Source organism: Pan troglodytes, chromosome 5, assembly GCF_028858775.2.
Source record: "Pan troglodytes isolate AG18354 chromosome 5, NHGRI_mPanTro3-v2.0_pri, whole genome shotgun sequence".
Taxonomy (NCBI): domain Eukaryota; kingdom Metazoa; phylum Chordata; class Mammalia; order Primates; family Hominidae; genus Pan; species Pan troglodytes.
In genome coordinates, this window is record NC_072403.2 from 143,556,265 (window position 1) to 143,576,738 (window position 20,474).

Consider the following 20,474-nt stretch of genomic DNA (forward strand, 5'->3'; position numbering starts at 1 on the left):
TGTAAATGGAGTTAAACCACAGGCTGTCTTAGGTCGGAAACCTAATAACTTTCCAAATTGGAAAGTACTCAAGTGCCTATGGACAGTAGAATAAGTTCTGGTTTATTCATTCACTGGAATATTAGATAGCTATGGGAATGAATGATCCATAATTACTTTCAACAATATGGAGGAATCTCAAACATAATGTCGAGTAAAAGAATTGAGACTCAACAAAATGCACACTGTATGATTTTATTTGCATATAAATGTAAGTACAAAAATAGACAAAGCTAATCTATGCTGTTGGAAATCAAGATACTGATCATCCTTGGTGGGGTGTGGTTTGGAGAGTTTGGTGACCACAGGAAGCACAAGCATCCTGATAATATTCTGTTTCTTCATCTGGGTGATGACTACACAGGGAGTTCAGTTAGTGAAAATTTATCAAACTATGCTTCTGTGAAATGTGTGTGTGTATAACAGAAGTAAAATTTTAGGCCAGGCGTGGTGACTCACACCTGTAATCCCAGCTCTTTGGAGGCCAAGGCGGGCGGATCACTTGAGGTCAGGAGTGGGAGACCAGCCTGGCCAATGTGGTAAAACCCTGTCTCTACTAAAATTTATCCGGTTGTGGTGGTGTACGACTGTAATCCCGGCTACTCTGAGGCTGAGGCATGAGAATCACTTGAACCCAGGAGGTGGAGGTGGCAGTGAGCTGAGATTGCTCCACTGCAGTCCAGCTTGGGTGACAGAGTAAAACTGTGTCTCAAAAAAAAAAAAAAAGAAATTAAAAAAATAAAAAATGACAGTGTCTGGCTATGGCCCAAAAGTTACCCAATTATTTTACCTTAAACACAGGTCTAAAAAAGTATTGCAATGCTTTTGAGGTAAATGTAGCTATCCAAAACAATGGACAAATTTTGTTTTCCATTTTCAGGTTTGACCTGCCACCAGTTATCTTGTTTTCTATGGATGGATTTAGAGCTGAATATTTATACACATGGGATACTTTAATGCCAAATATCAATAAACTGAGTAAGTCTTCTGTAACTAGTGGCATGCAAATGATAAAGACACCTAGTTAGTCAATCTCTAGAGGATGCAACTTTCTTTCTGACTTTTAACGTTAGTGGTTTGTCTTAGCCTAGATCCTCTCTGACTTTACCACATGGTTTCTACTTTCAGTCGGAAGTATATTTTCACACTTGCTGGCTTCTCCTACCTTTATTTTGGTGGGATGTTCAGCCTTTTGTTTGTTTATTTTGATTTGCTTTATATTTGAATGTAACTTCTGTCCTACGGAAATCTATTCGTGTGTACTGCCTTGAAAGTGATGTTTGTCAGACCTAGGTTCTGGGCCTTAGCAAGGAGAATATAGCAAGAACCGGATCCTGAAGGAGCCTGGTGGGCTTAGACAGATCCAGCACCTCCCACCACTTCAGCCGATATCAAGTCCAGGATCTATTTCCAGTTCTGGAATCAAACTGCCTACAACCTGACTCTACTACTTGCTAGCTGTGAGGTCTCAGACAACTTTCCTTCACCTTTTAGTGCCCCAGTCTCTTCATCTGTGAAATGGTGACTTCCCACCTGATAGGATTACTGTGAGAATGTACAGGTAGCATTCAAAAAATAGCTGTTTGATATGTGGCATACAATGGGTGGTTTTAAGTTATTGTTATAATTCTTTTATTATCAACTTTATTATAATGTTGTACTTCTGTGTTAGGACACTTGGCCTTCACACAATTTAATAAAGGTAGTAATAAAGAGAAGTTGAGGCTGGATGTGGTAGCTTATGCCTGTAATCCTAGCACTTTGGGAGGCGGAGGCTAGAGCATCCCTTGAGCTCAGGAGTTTGAGACCAGCCTGGGCAACATAGTGAGACCTCATCTCTATTTAATAATATTTTTTTTTTTAAAAGAAGTTGAGTACCCAAGGATACAATGCTAAGAAGTGGCATAGTTAGTAAGAATCAGAGAGCTAACTCCAAGGCGCACACTCTTCACTGCCCTGCAATTCCTCTCTTTCTTCTCCCTCCTCCGAGGCTGTTTTATATCCCTAAAGTTCTCAAATTTTATGTCATTTTTACTGGTTTATTGTTTTTCTTTTTCTTCAAGTTATTAAAAATAGCTATTTGACTCTGGGTAAGTTGACTGACTTTTCTGGGCCTCAGTTTCCTCATTTGTAAAATGAAATGACTAGACCTGATGATTTCTACTGTTAATTCCAGCCCCAAATGCCATGGTTGTAGGAAGATAGATCACTACTTCCTGCAACTCAAGGTGCATTGTTTCTTCAGCTTCTCCCTCATTCCCTGAGGCAGATCTTTAGCAAAGAGACTGTTTTCCAAATCCAGGACCTGTCATTTTTCTGCTGAGTTATTTTGTCCTAGAAAGTTAACTAACACTTCTCAGTTTCTATCTTCTTATCTAAATTTGTCTTGATAAACTGGATATCAAATCTGGTGTCAAAAGGGAATTTGACTAGCCAGGGTGAACTGAACCTTTTCTAAAGTGAAATTCCTTGATTTGCTCATTCCATTGAGAATTAGAAATGACATCAATGAAATATTCAGCCACTAAGAGCTTTCTGCTTTTGATGTTTAAAATATTTTAAAACATTTAAAATATTTTTTAGTCATATAGACAACATCTCAATCCTCAAATGTGTGAAGCTATGATCAGCTAGGCCTACCTAGGCAAAATAGGGCTGTTAGTTTCTCAGAGGCCCGATTAAGAATAGATGTGGTAGGTAGGGGTACATATTCTCAGGACCACCTGAGGCTGTTTTGAGGGAAAATTGAAAAAGGAGAGATGTGGTTAAATAGGATTAGGATTATGTTAGTCTTGAGGTGAGGTATGTGACAGCAAGCCTTGCTGTTAAGGGAGTCCAGGGCCCCATCTCTAGGGTTTCATCAAACTGCCTGAGTCGGGCCACCATGGTCGTGTAAACTGAGCCTAAACAATATCACAGAGCAGTGAGTCATGTTAGTGACTGTTAAGTGGACGAGGAAGTAGCTCTCTGAATCACACTCTAATGAGGCAAGAACATTGTCTTGTCTTAGTGCAGGTGGCAGCAGACAAAGAAGGGCCAGGGCCAAAATCAGGAAACTGTCAAGTGGGATAGAGGTGATTTGGCCTATTTAGAAGACAGCCTTCCTGAAAAGTTAGATGGGAATCTGTGGATCAAATAAGACTAGAAGTAGCAGGTAGACAGCAGAGATCCAGCAGGGGACATATGCAGAGTTTTAGAGATTAGAGTTTGCAAGGTTGGCATTCATGAACAGCAGAGCTCTTATACTGGCCATAGCAGATGTCATTTGCTGTCTGCTTTTTAAATTTTGTTAAGAATGCATAACATGAGATCTATCCTCTTAACAGATTTTTCAGTGTACAATGCAGTATTATTATCTATAGGCATAATGTTGTACAGCAGATCCCTAGAATTTACTTATTTTATAAAACTGAAACTTCATATCCATTGATTAACGATTCCACATTTCCCCCTTACCCAGCCCCTGGAATCCACCATCCTATTCTTTGCTTCTATGATTTTAACTATTTTAGATAACCTCATGTAAGTGGAATCATACAGTATTAGCGTGTCTGTGACTAGCTTATTTCACTTAGTATATCTTCAAGTTTCATCCATGTTATCACATGTTGCAAGATTTTCCTCTTTTATTAAGGCCAAATAATATTCCATTGTATGTATATGCCACCTTAAAAATCTATTTATCTTTTAAAGAGAAATAGATTGTTACCACATCTTGGCTCTTATGAGTAGTGCTGCAGTGAACATGGGAGTGCTAATATCTCTTTGAGATCCTGATTTCAACCCTTTTGGATACTCAAAAGTGGAATTGCTGGATCATATAATTTTATTTTTACGTTTTTGAGAAACCTCCATGCCATTTCCCATAGCAGCTATGCCGTTTTGCCTTTCTACCAACAGTGTACAAGAGTTCCAATTTCTGCATATCTTCATCAACACCTGTTTTTGGGGTTTTTTTGATACTAGATATCCTAACAGATGTGACGTGCTATTTCATTTTTAAATTTTTATTTTTAATTATTGTTATTATGTTAGAGATGAGGTCTTGCTATGTTGCCCAGGCTGGCCTCAAACTCCTGGGCTCAAGTGATCCTCCCATCTCAGCCTCCCAAAGTGCTGATTACAGGTGTGAGCCACTGTGCCCAGCCTCATTTTGGTTTGATATGCATTTTTCTGATGATTAGTGACATTGAGCATCTTTCATACACCTATTGGATATTTGTATGTCTTTAGAGATGCACAATATCTTTCTTCTTTGAAGAAATATCTATTTAGGTAATTAGCCCATTTTTTAATGAGACTATTGTATTTTTTGCTATCAAGTTGTAGAAGTTCCTTATATATTTTTGAAATTAACTTCCTATCAGATACATGGTTTGAAAGTGTTTTCCCCCATTTCATATGTTGCCTTTTCATTTTATTGATTGTTTCCTTTTCTGTGCAGAAACTTTTTGGTTTGATATAGTCCTACATGTCCATTTTTGCTTTTATTGCCTGGGCTTTTGGCATCATGTTCATGAAATCATTGCCAAGACCAATGTCATGCAGATTTTCCCGTATGTTTCCTTCTAGAAGATTTATAGTTTCAGGTCTTACTTTGAAATCTTTAATATACTTTGAGTTGATTTTTGTGTATGGTATAAGATCAGAGTTCAAGTTCATTTTTCTGCATATGGATATCCACTTTCTGACATCATTTGTTGGAGCAACTATTATTTCCCCATTGTGTATTCTTCTTGGCACCCTTTTTGAAGATCGGTTGACCATATAGGCTTGGATTTACTGATTTATTTCTGAGATCTCTATTCTTTTTTTTTTTTTTTTTTTTTTTTCTGAGATAGGGTCTCACTCTGTCACCCAGGCTAGAGTGTGATGGTGTGATCTCAGCTCACTGCCACCTCTGCCTCCCAGGCTTAAGCAATCCCCTCAGCCTCCTAAGTAGTTGAGACTACAGGCACTGCATGCCACCATGACTGGCTAATTTTTGTATTTTTGTACAGATGGCATTTTGCCATGTTGTCCAGGCTGGTCTTGAACTACTGAGCTCAAGCTTGCCTTGGCCTCTCAAAGTGCTCGGATTACAGGTGTGAGCCACTGTGCCCAGCCTGGGCTCCCTATTCTTTTTCATTGGTCTATACATCTGTTTTTATGCCAGTAACATGCTGTTTTAATTACTGAAGATTTTTAATATATTTTGAAATCAGGAGCTTTGATGTCTTCAGCTTTGTTCTTTTTCAAGATTGTCGTGGTTATCTGGGGTGTTATGAATTTAATTTTTTTTCTATTTCTGTAATAAATGTCATTGGGGTTTTGATAAAGATTACATTGAATCTGTAGATTGTTTTGGGTAATAGGAACATTTTAACAATATTAAGTCTTCCAGTCCATGAACATGAGGTGTCTTTCCATTTGTTTATACGTCTTCCTTAACTTCTTTTCCCAATATTTTATAGTTTTCATATACAAGTCTTTCACTTTCTTAGTTAAATTTATTTCTAAGAATTTCATTATTTTCAATGTTTAGAAATGAGATTGAATAGTTAATTATTAGTACATAGAAATGCAACTGATTTTTGTATGTTGATTTTGTATCCTGCAATTTTACTGCATTTATTAGTTCTAAATAAATTTATTTAGAGCTTTCAGTATATTTAGAGCTTCAGTAGATAGTATCATGTCTTCTGAAAATAGGGACAGGTTTACTTCTTTCTTTCCTATGTGGTTGCCTTTTTTTTTTTTCTTGCCTAATTGCTCAGGCTAGAAGAGTGGACAGTCTTGCTTTGTTACTGATCTTAGGTGGAAAAATTTTCACCATTGAATAGGATGTTAGCTGTAGACTTTTCATATAATCTTTATTATGTTGAAGTATTTTTTTTCTATAGCCATGTGCCACATAACAACATTTCAATCAACAACAGACTGCATATATAATGGCGGTCCCATATATTATAATGGAGTTGAGAAATTCCCATCACCGGCTGGGCATGGTTGCTTATATCTGCAATCCTAGCACTTCAGAAGGCCAAGGAAGGAGGATTGCTTGAGCCAAGGAATTCAAGATCAGCCTGAGCAACAAAGTGAAACCCTGTCTCTACCAAAAAAAAAAAAAAAAAAAAAAAAAAAAAAATTAGCTAAGCACAATGGGGTGTGCCAGTAGTCCCAGCTACTCAAGAGACTGAGGCAGAAGGATCCCTTGAGCCTAGGAGTTCAAGGTTGCAGTAAGCTATGATCACACCACTGCACTCCAGCCTGGGTAACAGAGCGCGTTCTTGTCTCAGAAAAAAAAAAAAATCCTATCACCTAGTGATGTCATAGAAATTATAATGTCATAGTGCAATGCATTATTCACATTTTTGTGGTGATGCTGGTGAAGACAAACCTACTGCACTGCCAGTCATAAAATAGTACACATATTTATGTACATTACATCATACTTGATAATGATAATAAATGACTGTTACTGGTTTATGTATTTACTATACTATACTCTTTTCAAAAGAGATGGGGTCTTGCTATGTTGCCCAGGCTGGCTCAAACTCCTGGGCTCAGGCGATCCTCCCACCTTGGCCTTCCAAAGTGCCTTCCAAAGTGCTTGGCCACTGTGCCAAGTGTATACTATACTTATACTTTGTACATTATTTTAGAGTGTACTACTACTTATTTAAAAATGTTAACTATAAAACAGCCTCAGGCAGGTTTTTCAGGAGGTATTTCAGAAGAAGGTACTGTTATCATAGAAGATGACAGCTCTATGCATATTATTGCCCCTGAAGACCTTTCAGTAGGGCAAGAGGTGGAGGTAGAAGACAGTGATGTTGATGATCTTGACCCCATGTAGGTGTGGGCTAATGTGTATCTTAGTTTTTGACAGAAACATTTAAAAAGTAAAAACAAAAAATTAAAAAACAAAAGCTTATAGAATAAAGATATAAAGAAAATATTTTGTACAACTGTGCAATGTGTTTGTGTTTTAAACTCAGTGTTATTACAAGAGAGTCAAAGAGTTAAAAAAATTAAAAGTTTTTAAAGTAGAAAAGTTACAGTAAGCTAAGGTTAATTGATTATTGAAAAAAATACATTTTTATAAGTTTAGTGTATCCTAAGTGTACAGTGTTTATCAAGTCTATAGTAGTTTACAGTAGTGTCCTAGATTTTCACATTCACTCACCACTCACTCACTGACTTACTCAGAGCAACTTCCAGGCTTGCAATCATGATAAGTGGTCTGTATTATATCATATTTTCACTGTACATTTTCTATATTTAGATAGATAGGGATAAATATACAAATACCACTGTGTTACAATTGCTTACAGTATTGAATAGGATAACATGCTGTACAGATTTGTACAATAGACTTTACTATATAGCCTAGGTGCATAGTAGGCTTTACCATCTAGGTTTGCTTAAGTACACCATATTATGTTTGCACAATGATGGAATTGTCTAACAACACATTTCTAGGAATGTATCCCTGTCTTTAAGCAATGTGTGACTGACTGTATTCCTAGTTTGTTGAGAGCTTTTATCATGAAAGGGTGTTGAATTTTATCAAATGCTCTTTCTGCTTCTATTGAAATGATCATGTAATTTTTATCCCTCATTCTGTTAATGCTATATATCACATTAATTGATTTTCATGTGTTGAACCATCCTTGCACCCCAGGGATAAATCCCACATGATCATGGTGTATAATCTTTTCATTGTGTTGTTGAATTTGGTTTGCTAGTATTTTGTTGAATATTTTTGCGTCTATTTTCATCAGGAATATTAAACTGAAATTATATTTTATTGTGATGTCTGTGTAGCTTTTATATTAGGGTAATGCTAGCCTTATTCATTTGAAAGCATTCTCTTGGTCTTCAGTTTTTTGGAAGAGTTTGAGAAGAATTGGCATTAGTTCTTCAAATTTTTGGTAGAGAAATTGTCAGTGAAGCCATCTGGTCCTGGTCTTTTTCTTGGGAGGATTTTAGTTATTGATTCAATCTCCTTACTGTTTATAGATTTATTCGGACTGTCTATTTATTTAAGATTCAGTCTTGGTACATTGTATGTTTCTATGAATTTATCCATTTCTAGTAGGTTATTCAGTTTGTTGGCATATAATTATTCATAGTATTCTCTTAAGAACCTTTTATATCTGCAGTATCAATTGTGATGTCTCCTCTTTCTGATTTTATTTATTTGAGTTTTCTCTCTTTTTCTTGGTCTAGTTAAAAGTATGTCAATTTTGTTTATCTTTTTGAAGAACCAACTCTTAGTTTCATTGATTTATTCTATTGTTTCTCTATTCTCTATTTCATTTCTTCTTGCATCTTTTCTTTTTTCTGCTAAACTTGGATTTAGTTTGTTCCTTTTTCTGTTCCTTGAGGTGCAAAATTAAATTGTTTATTTGAAATTGTTCTCCTTTCTTAATGTAGGCATTTATTACTATAACTTCCATCTTAGAGCTGCTTTTGCTGCATTCCATTTTCATGTTCGTTCATTTTGTTTCAAGATATTTTCTAATTTCTCCTTTGATTTCTTCTTTGACCCTTGGTTGTTCAAAAGTGTGTTACATAATTTCTACATTATTTGTAAATTTTTCAGTTTTCCCTGTAATATAGATTTCTAGTGCTATTCCATTGTAGTTGGAGAAAATACTTGGTATGTTCCCAATTTTTTAAATATGTTAAGACTTGTTCTGTGATCTAATATGTGATCTATCCTGGAGAATGTTCCATGCATACTTGAGAAAAACATGTTGTGTTGGGTTTAATGTTCTGTAAGGGTTCTGCTTTAAAAAAAAAAAACCTGCTGATAGTTTTATAGGGCTTCTCTTGTATATTGTGAGTTGCTTTTATTTTGCTGCTTTCAAAATTCATTGTCTTTGACTTTTGACATTTGATTATAATATGTCTTGGTGTGGATTTCTTTAGGTTCATCTTATTTAGAATCCTTCAAGCTTCCTGGATCTGGTTGCCCATTTTTCCTCCCTAGATTTGGGAGTTTTTAGCCATTATTTCTTTCTATAAACTTTCTGGTTCTTTCTCTTTTTCTTCTCCGGAAAACCCCATCATGCATATATTAATCCACATGTTGGTGTCCCACAGTTCTCTTAATCTTTCATCACTTCTTTCCATTCTTTTTTCTTTTTGCTCCTTTGCCTGAATAATTTTTAAAGGCCCGAGTTTGCCTCTCTTTGTTGAAATTCTCACTTTATTCATGCATTGTTCTCATCACCTCAACGAGCATCTTTATGACAGTTGTTTTGAAATGTCTGTTAGGAAAATTGTATCTCTGCTTCATTCAGGTCAATTCCTGAAGATTTATCTTGTTCCTTTGCTTTGAACGTATTTCCCCATTTACTCATTTTCCTTTACTCTCTGTGTTGACATCTGCACGTTGGACAAAACAGTCACCTTTCTCAGTTTTCATGGACCGGCCTCGTATAGGAGAAACCCTCGCCAGTTGGCCTGATCAGCGATTCTGGAGGCCCCTTAAACCTTCATGCTAGTCCAGCCTTGTTTCTTTGTTGTTAGGGGCCCCAAGTGTCTAGAGTACGCTAGGTCCCATTGGTGTTCCAAGATGAGTGAAACTTATCTTGGAAGGAAGCCAGCTCCTTGGGCAGTCACCAGAGAATTTGGATCATTAGATGTCTTGTCCAATTCTTTCTCTCCCCAGAGAAAAGTTGGGGTCTGGATTTTGTTTTGTTTTGGTTGTGGGGCTTTTTTTTTCTTCTTTATTTTGCTTTTTTTCTCTGTGCTGTGCCAGGGAGAGGGGCTATGGTGACTAATATGCTACATCAAACCGGTGTGTTTTTTCTCACTGGCCCCCAGGTGACTAGAGTATGCTAGGTTCCATTAGCGCTCCAATACAGACAAGACAGAAAAAGCCAGTCCTTTGGGCAGTCCCTGGAAAAGTTGGGGCATTGGACACTTAGTGCAACTCTTCCTCCCCTGGGAGAAGCTGGGAGTTGGGGTTATTGCCTGATTTCTCTGTGCTGAGCCAAGAGCAGAAGCTGTGGTGAGTGCCTGTGTGCTCGTTAGAATCTCCTCTTTGTTCTTTGTAGCACACAGGGGACTAATAGATGTTGGGTCTCATCTCTTCTAACTCAAGTGAGTTAGAAGCCAGTTTCTCAGATAGCACCTGGAAAAATTGGAGTGTTAGATGTGTGGTCCAATTTTTTCCCCCTTGGGGAGAAACTAAAAGTTGAGAGTTCTCTCCTGATCATATAGCGTCGTTCTGGGAATGGGTATTATGTCAAAGAAACAGTTCTGCTTTTCCTACTGGTTTCGATGTAACTGGTGTTATACTTGCCTGGTAAGCAGGAGCCTCTCAAGTAGTTTCTGGGTTTCTCACAAAGGGAATTGATTTATGTGTGGCTATTGAATGATTGTGTCTGCTGTGGGAAGAGTCGTCCAAGATTTCCTATTCTGTTATCTTGGTAACATCACTCCTCTTTGCTCTCTTTTGACCCTTCTTCTTTATGTGCCAAGGGATTGAATGCATACTTGCAACTCTGGGAAGACTGAAGCCCCTGCAGAGCTTATTATTCTTTATTTTTTTTGAGTGCTAGAAATGATACAGGCCAACATTACGGCTAATCTTTCTACAAGGTTATTCTACTAAGTTACATATAAAATGAAAGTACCTATTTTCAGCCTGTGAATGCTGGTAAACAATTTGCTATGTTTTCCATTTGTACAGATATCTTAATAATATTTCATTATGCCAGTCCTATAAGAATTTCATAAGGACTACATTGTAGTTTTTTTTAGAGTCGGAGTCTCGCTCTGTGGTTTTTTTTTTTTTTTTTTTTTTTTTTTTTTGAGATGGAGTCTTGCTCTGTCGCCCAGGCTGGAGCACAGTGGCACGATCTCAGCTTACTGTAACCTCCGCTTCTCGGGTTCAAGCGATTCTCCTGTCCCGGCCCCCCTGAGGATCTGGGATTACAGGCACGCACCACTGCACCGGGCTAATTTTTGTATTTTTATTAGAGCCAGGGTTTCACCATGTTGGCCAGGCTGGTCTTGAACTCCTGACCTCAGGTGATCCGTCCGCCTCAGCCTCCCAAAATCCTGGGATTACAGACGTGAGCACCGTGCCCGGCCTACATTGCAGTTTTGATCTGTACATTCTCTGGTTGCTTTACCTACTCACCTGTTTAGACCTTTGCTGCTTCTTATAGTTCCTAGTTACTATAAACCTAGTTGCATAGGCTTATCTCATTTATATTTTCAGATTATTTTCTTTAGTACTTTCTTTTTTTAATTGTTTTTTTAGAAGTAAAATACACACGTAAACATTTTAAGGCAATATTCGAGGGTATAAGTAAAAATAAATGAACAAAACATCTTTCCTGGTCTTCCTACTTTTCCTTTGCAAAAGCAACTGCTCATTGGTTTATTGCGTGTCTTTCCAGTAGTCTGTTCAAGTATAACTTAAATTATTCATATTTGGAAGAAACCATGGTAGAAGACTGTGCTTTCTGTAGACTTTCTTCAGTAGCTGTGGTTCAAGGGCAGGTAATATAAAACGGTAGCTTGGGTCTATAGTCAGCAGATGTCTCTTGTTTATGACATATAACTAGGACGGTGCCATGCTTTTACAATACCGGTAGCTTAATTTGCATTTTATTTTATCCTCTAGCTTTACCCATTTAAGAATTTGAGTCTGCCACCCGTTTCGAGGATATTAAAGCAGAAACTGACTTTATGTATCTGTTTATTGTATGAATTTTTTCCCACTTAAATTATTTTAATTGTGTAAGTGGACTAGATCTCATTTTATTTTCTTGTTATATGACTTCTTAACAATATTAAATGTCTTTCCCTAATTGAGATCAAGATTTACTTATTGGTGGTATTGATTAAATAAGAAAAATAAAGGTTATTTTAATCTTACGTTTTATAAATTAAGTCCTGGAGCAGTTCTCAAACTTAAATACATTAGGATGACCTGGGGTGCTTGTTAAAAATGTAAATTTTTAGCCAGGCACAGGGGCTCACACCTATAATCCCAGCACTTTGGGAGGGTGAGGCAGGTGGATCACTTGAGGCAAGGAGATCGAGACAAGCCTGGCTAACATAACAAAACTCCATCTCTACTAAAAAATACAAAAATTACCTGGGCGTGGTGGCAGGCACCTGTAGTCCCAGCTACTCGGGAGGCTGAACTCAGGATGCAGAAGTTGCAGTGAGCCGAGATCGCGCCACTGCACTGTAGCCTGGGTGACAGAGGGAGACTCCATCTCAAAAAAAAAAAAAAAGAAAGAAAGAAAGAAAGAAGAAAAAGTAGATTTTTTTGAACTCCCTTTCCTTCTTCTCCTACCTTCCAATCCCCATCAGAGAATCCTATGTAGTGGACTTGATATGGGGCCCTAGAAGGTTCTGAAGGAGGAAATTCCTGAATCAGAGGCTGGGAAGGAGACCAACCCCATGTCTATTTGAGAAAACACTCATTGTGTTCAACAGCAAAGCTTGTGACTTTTTGGATGACAATTAATTTCATGTTTTGTTTTGACCTAAAGAGAATTGATAATGTTGAAGCTTTATTTTAGAAGTAGAGGCAACACAATTTTGCTGTGGAAAATTTCTTGTACTTCACTGCTGCAGGGGAAATAGCAATGCGCCCCAGTGGTTCTGACCTCTTTAAACAGGGTTATTGCACAGATTGAAAACAACAGAACAATGAAGCTAAATTACTGTCATACTTTGTGAAACACAGATCACAGGAAACTTCCCTGGTCTAATGGAAACTGTACTAAAAGTAAGAAGCAGTAAAGTTAGCCTAATTTGTAAACAGTACTACATGACATGGGCTTATGCAGTTACACAAGTGAAATCCTTTTTCATTTGTCTAGACAGTAGTGTTGACTTTTGTTATATTAGATACTTTACATGTAAGAACTATCAGCTAGATGTCAATGCTATATAAAGCAAACAAACTGGCAGTGTATAATATAGAGTACATTTAGCTCAGGGGTCAACATGCTGTGGCCCGTAGGCCAAATCTGGTTCACTCTACTCGTTTGTGTATGGCCTGCCATATATACTGAGAATTGTTTTACTTATTTTAAAAATTATTTATTTATTTATTTATTTATTTATTTATTTGAAACAGTGTTTCATTCTGTCACCCAGGCTGAAGTGCAGTGGTGCAATGACAGCTCACTGCTGACTCCATCTCCTGCGCTCAAACAATCCTCCCACCTCAGCCTCCCAAGTAGCTAGGACTACACAGGTGCATGCCACCATGCCCAGCTAATTTTTAATTTTTATAACAGAAATGGGGTTTCATTGTGTTGCTCAGGTTGGCCTCGAACTCTTGAGCTCAAGTGATCTGCCGTCTCAGCCTCCCAAAGTGCTGAGATTACAGGTGTGAGCCACTGGGCCTAGTCTGTTTTACATTTTTAAATGGTTGGAAGAAAGTAAGAATATTTTGTGACATGTAAAAATTACCTGAAATTCAAATTTCAATGTCCATAAAGAAAGTTTTATTGGAACATGACCATGTTCATTTGTTTATTTATTGTCTATGGATGCTTTGGGGCCTCAATGGCAGAGTGGAGGTGTTTCAACAAAGACCATATAGCCTTGCAAAGCCTAACATGTGTATCACTGGCTCTTCCAGAAAAAAATCTATACACCTTGATTTAGCTCACTCCTCTCCTAAAAGACTGACATTCCCTGGAATGGAGGAAGCTTAGAGACCAGAATTTCAACCTCTTTCCATCTTTAATCCACTTTTTAGTTTGTTTTTTATTTTTCTGAGAGACTTTCATGTTCAGATTTTTAGTTATCCAAAAAACTGAAGAAGAAACAACTTCCTAATTTCTCACCATATTCTGTTGCAGAAACATGTGGAATTCATTCAAAATACATGAGAGCTATGTATCCTACCAAAACCTTCCCAAATCATTACACCATTGTCACGGTAAGTGCTTGACCCAGTGGTAAGACAGGCCAAAGACCAGAACTGACCACATAAACAGACATCTTTGGGCAGGAACTGACCGAGTTCTGTGACTTACCCTTCTCGAGCACATGTGGGGATAGTTCATGGCTGAATTCAGGCTGGGAAGGAATGGCTCAATATGAGGCCAATCCAGGGCTGTGAGGAATGAACTATGAATAAGTGTCCAGCATTAAGTTAATTCACCTGTGTCGAGCCAAAAACAGACCCTTTGATGTGAGAAATACCATTTTCCTCTGATCTTTCGATTGCCCTTTGCTTATCTGAGGGTCTGCTGGGAACAGTAGGCTATATATAGGGACAACTACTTTGATGTGGGAAATTTTGTTCTTTCCTAGTCTTTTCATTACAATTAACTTGATAGAACTTCTTTTTCATAAATGAATTCACACTGTCTACATCTCTTTAGATAAAGCAATAAAAGCAAGTGATATAAAAAAGATGTAGGTAGAATGTGTGAAAAGTGTATAAAAAGATGTAGGTAGAATGATTAAAATGAGCTCAAATAAAAATTAAATTATTTAAGATAGATAGATTTATAACACATTTTAAGGCATCGGCTGCCTCAAAGGATATTTGTGTCTTCATTACTTTGAGTTTTAATCTTTTATTACTATGGAACAGTAACTATGACATTTAAATTTTAACCCCCACACAAATGTATGTATGTATTCTCATTACTTGCAGATTCTGTATTTGTGGGTTTGCTTACTCACTAAAATTTATTTGTAACCCCCAAATCAATAAGTATAGTGCATTTGTGGTCATTTGCAGCCATCACAAAGAAGCACAAAAAGTTGAGTTGCCCAGTGCTTATATTCCTAGCTAAGGTCTAACCAGGAGACATTCTGCTTTCTTGTTTTAGCTGTCATACTATAAACAAGTACCCTTTTCACAATCTTACTGTCTATTGAATGCCATACTTTTTATACTCTCGTGCTTTTTTGGGGGTGATTTCACTGGTTAAAATTGTCCCCTTGCATAGTGCTGATGTGGTTTCTGGTGTTCCTAAGAGCAAGAAGGCTATGAATTGCCTTACAGAGGAAATATGTGTGTTAGGTAAACTTTGCTGAGGCATGAGTGATAGTGAACCAACAATATACATAAATAATGTGACTTTAAACAAAAACACTCATAAAAGAAGGTTATGCGTTGATCAGAAGACAAAAATGTCATAATCAGAGGCTCTCAGGAACCTAACTCTATATTTTTCCTAGGAGCAATGGTTCAGTAATCATTAATTTAGTGTTCGTGACAACTTTATAGAATATAACTACTATGAATAATAATAATTGACTATATATACATAAATATATACCATATATACATATATGTATACATAAAATAAGGATTATGCACAAATGCAATTAATTTACTATTTATATATTTTATACATATATATGCATATATATTCATATACATAAAAATGTTCTAAAATAATGACCCTAAAATCTATAGGCATTTAATGAAAATGTGTGGAATGATTAAATAAATATGTGGGATTGGATTAAATAAATGATTGGATGGATAGGGGGGTGGATGGCAGGGAAGATGGATAGAGACTTGGCAGGCTGCCTTTAAAATGCTGGTAGCACCCTTTAATTCAATGTAGCCAGGATATTTGATATACAGAAAGCTTCTATCTAGTAAATTCCTTGCTATTATTGATAATATAACCAGTGGCTAACCATTATTCTAATATGGGAAACTTTAACAAACAGTTAATTAAACAGTTATTAAGCACACAAAAGTTATATTAACACCATCAGCACAAGCTATCAGCCTAATGTCACTTATTTGCTGCTGTAAACCATAATAGAACTAGAAAAAATATATATATATACACACTTGGCCCTCCATATGTGTGGGTTCTGAATCCGTGGATTCAACTAACTGTGGATTGAAAATATTTGGGTGGAATCAACCTAAATGCCCATCAATGACAGACTAGATAGAGAAAGTGGTACATATACACCATGGAATATTATGCAGCCATAAAAAAGCAAGCTCATGTTTTTTGTGGGAACATAAATGGAGCTGGAGACTATCATCCTTAGCAAACTAAATACCACACATTCTCACTTATAAGTGGGAGCTGAATGATAAGAACTTATTAACGCAAAGAGGAAACAACAGACACTGGGGTCTGCTTGAGGCAGGAGGGTGGGAGGAGGGAGAGGAGCAGAAAATATAACTATTGAGTACTGGCTTAATACCTGGGTGATGAAATAATATGTACAACAAACCCCTATGACACATGTTTACCTAGGTAACAAACCTTCACATGTTCCCCCAAACCTAAAATAAAAGTGGAAGAAAGAGAGAAAGAAAAGACAGACAGACAGACAGACAGAAAGAAAGAAAGAAAGAAAATATTTGGAAAAAAATTGCGTCTGTACTGGACATGTACAGACTTTTTTTTGTCACTATTCCCTAAACAATACAACAATGATTGACATAGCATGTATATTGCATTAGCTATTATAAGTAATCTAGAGATGATTAAAATATATAGGAGGGTATGCATAGGTTATATGCAAATCCCAAGCCATTTACTAGCAGGGACTTAAACATCTTCTGATTTTGGTACCTGAGGGAGGTCATGGAACTAATGCCCTATGAAAGCCAAGGGATGACAATATCTCCTGATATGTAAGTTCAGGTCCAGGTGTTTTACATTGAAAGGTACATAGTACCTTTCCTAAGTATGAGTAATATATCGTGTGCTATTTTAATTTAAATTTCTATTTTACTAATATTTTATCTTACATCTTTTTTGAAATTATCATTTTAGGGCTTGTATCCGGAGTCACATGGCATCATTGACAATAATATGTATGATGTAAATCTCAACAAGAATTTTTCACTTTCTTCAAAGGAACAAAATAATCCAGCCTGGTGGCATGGGCAACCAGTATGTAGCATTCTACACGTGGCAACTGAAGTAACCTCCATTTCTCAGTGTGGCAGGAGGTCACTCTTCTCACTCAGTGGAGCAAGTTCTATGTCACCCATCTAGTTTCTAAGGGCTGAGGGTGCGAAGGTGTTTTACCACTATTTGTAACTTGAATTTTTAAAACATTTATGGTTGTTAACTCAAATAGGTATGTTTAAACTTGGGTGTTGGGTTATAAATGTATCCATCTGGAAGTTACTCAGAAAGATTATTTGTTAATGTTTTTCCTCATTTTGTTTTGTAAGTCTTTTTTTTTTTCTTTTTTTTTGAGATGGAGTCTTGCTCTGTCGCCAGGCTGGAGTGCAGTGGTGTGATCTCAGCTTACTGTAACCTCTGCTTCTCAGGTTCAAGCACTTCTGTCTCAGCCTCCCTAGTAGCTGGGACTACAGGCACGCACCACCATGCCCAGCTAATTTTTTTGTATTTTTAGTAGAGATGGGGTTTCACCATGTTGGCCGGGATGATCTCTATCTCCTGACCTCGTGATCCACCTGCCTCGGCCTCCCAAAGTGCTGGGATTACAGGTTGTAATTCTTTTAAAGGGAGAGAGGAACCGTCCAATTTTACCAGTTTGAAAAAAATGATCTTGCTTCTTAGTAGCTTGCTACGTTTTTGATTTTTGAGGCAGATTCTTAGATAATTATATCTTTTAATTGCTACAAAGATTAAAATTTCAATTTTAATACATGTTGCAACTATTAATCTTGTTTAGTTTCTAGCAAGGTACACCATTTCTACCCAAAGTAATTATTGACTTTCGCTTATCCTAAATTTTCTCTTCTTACAGATGTGGCTGACAGCAATGTATCAAGGTTTAAAAGCCGCTACCTACTTTTGGCCCGGATCAGAAGTGGCTATAAATGGCTCCTTTCCTTCCATATACATGCCTTACAACGGGTAGTGAAGCACTTTCAGATATTCTCCCAGCTAGGCAGAAATGATCAGGATGTTTTCTGTCTTAATCTTGGCGGCAGTTCTATTAATCCAGTTGTTTAAGCCAAAAATCTTGGGAATCACCATTGATTCCTTTCCTTTATGTCACTCAAGCAGTCTCTCAGTAAATGCTTTTGGCTCTAATTAAAAATCTATGTAGCCTGAGAAGTTTTTATTACCTCTAGCATTACCACTCTGGTTCCAGCTGTCATCTCTTGCCTGTATTAACTGCAGTTGCCTCTTTACTCATCTCTGCTTCTTATCCTTTATAATCTAGTCTCATCCCACCCACCAGAGGGATTCCTTTAAAATGCAAGTCCAGCCAGGTGCGGTGGCTCATGCCTGTAATCCCAGCAGTTTGGGAGGCTGAGGTGGGCTGATCACCTGAGGTCAGGAGTTCAAGACCAGCCTGGCCAACATGGTGAAACCCTGTCTCTACCAGAAGAAAAAATACAAAAATTAGCTGGGCATGGTGGCGCATTACCTCTAATCCTGGCTACTCTGGAGGCTGAGGTGGGAGAATAGCTTGAACCCAGGAGGTGGAGGTTGCAGTGAGCTGAGATCAGGGGCTCCTGCAGTGTAGTCCAGCCTGGGCGACAGAGCGTGACTCCGTCTCAAATGAATAAAATAAAATAAAATGCAAGTCCAATTATGGCATTATTTTGCACCAAAAACTTCAATGGCTCCCTGTATCACTCAGAGTAAAAGCTTACAAGGCCCTGTGTGGCATGACCTCTGGTGTCCCCTTACCTCTCAGACCTCCCCTTCTGCTACTCCCTCGGGTGCTCACTCTGAACTCGTTGGTGGACTTCAACATACTAGACTTGCTTCTGCTGCAGGACATTGCACTGGCTGTTCACCCTCCCTGAGATGATTTGCTCCATGGATCCGAATGCCTACTCTTTCCCTGCCTTCCGGCTCTGTTGAAAAATTACCTTCTCAATATTGTCTTACCCCAGTTATACTTAAGATTTAAAATTTCAAACCACCTTCATCTCAGTTACTCTGCTTTAGTTTTTTTTTTTTTTTTTTTTTTTTTTTTTGTCCACAGCATTTATCACCTTTTAATACACTATATAATTTATTTTTATATTAGGTCTATTGTTTGGTACTTGTCTTCCTGCACTAGAATGTAATCTTTGGTTTGCTCACTGATAAATTCTGTTTTGAATGAACAAATAGTATCCGGCAATAGATGTTCAACATATGCATATGCATAAATTTTAAAAAATTGAATGAATGGATCATAATCAATTGTCTTTTATTTTAGTTAGGAGAAACTGAAAGAGAGAAGGGTGGGGTGAAATAAAACAATCTACATTTCTTTTATAGTGCCGCAAGTGTATCTATAAACAGAAATCCCTTTGAATAATACTGAATACCTTCCAGTATTGTGATTATATAGGAACCCAAAATGGGTAGCTGAAGATATTAACCTTTCTGAATAGGAATGTAATGGAGTTATTCTTGATTTGATTCATTTTAAAGAATTATTTCTACCCTATTTTTTCAGAAGTGTCCCATTTGAAGAGAGGATTTCTACACTGTTAAAATGGCTGGACCTGCCCAAAGCTGAAAGGTAATGTCTAGTGTCAGAAAAGTGCTGGCATAGTGGCATATATATGGGTAAAAAATGAATTTTTTTTTTTACTTTAAATTACAATTTTTGGCTATTTTTGAAACGACGTGGCATTGCCTTTTAATGGACACTTTTCATGAATTATTCCTGGCTGGGCAGGGGGTCTCACTCGTGTAATCCCAGCACTTTGGGAGGTTGAGGCAGGAGGATCAGTTGAGCCCAGGAGTCCCGGACCAACCTGGACAACACAGTGAGATACTGTCTCTAAAAAAATGTAAAGAAATTAGCTGGGCATGGTGGTACGCAGTTGTAGTCCTAACTACTTGGGAGGCTGAGGCGGAATGATCACTTGAGCCCAGAAGTTTGAGGATGCAGTGAGTATGATCATGCCACTGCCCTCCAGCCTGGGTGACACAGTGATATCTGTCTCAAAAATAAAAAAAGAAATTATTCCTGGGAGCTGGTAACTTTTTGTTTTCGAAAATGTGGTTGACATTATTGAACAACAGAGATAGAGCCAGCACCAGAGATCAGAGGCAAATATCACAGAACCAGAGCCAGATATGGAATGGAGCAGAGCTGGGAGCAGGCCTGACACTCAGTTATAAGGACAGACTCCAAGAGCACAAGGTGCTCCATCAAGCCTATACCCACAGATTGGAGTGAGGGAAGGCTAATCAGGAGCTCCAGGTAAACAGTGCATCAGAAACCAGACACCAGAAGAAAGAACTTGGTATAACAGAACCAAGAATCAGCAAAAAGTCAGAAACCAGGAAACAGAAAGGATTGGGACACACCAAGAGTGGTCTTAACTGCAAGAACAAAACAGAGTTTTGCAATAGGGGCATACCACTGCTTGTATCTGGGAAGGTCTTATTTATTTCCTGTTAGGAAACCTATCCTTGCTGGAGCCAAGTAGAACTACTGGGTCTGAACAAGGAGGAGGAGGTTAGAGAGAAAGAAAAGGCAAGGGCTAGCAAGCCCAATATCTACAAAATCCCCCAATCCAG

At 37.7% G+C, this 20,474-nt stretch overlaps 1 protein-coding gene across 4 annotated transcripts in view; it reads left to right on the forward strand.

Annotated features, from left to right (window-relative positions):
• ENPP3 (ectonucleotide pyrophosphatase/phosphodiesterase 3) overlaps nt 1-20,474 on the forward strand; it is a 102,106-nt gene that overhangs the window by 29,237 nt on the left and 52,395 nt on the right. For 3 of the 4 annotated variants that reach the window (XM_054686323.2, XM_054686324.2, XM_009452014.4), the window contains 5 exons: nt 920-1,017; nt 13,878-13,957; nt 16,791-16,910; nt 17,740-17,849; nt 19,399-19,464. In XM_054686323.2, coding sequence (XP_054542298.1) covers nt 920-1,017; nt 13,878-13,957; nt 16,791-16,910; nt 17,740-17,849; nt 19,399-19,464 — 474 coding nt within the window. The remainder of the gene's footprint in view (nt 1-919; nt 1,018-13,877; nt 13,958-16,790; nt 16,911-17,739; nt 17,850-19,398; nt 19,465-20,474) is intronic. The other variant, XM_054686325.1, reaches the window with a different exon arrangement.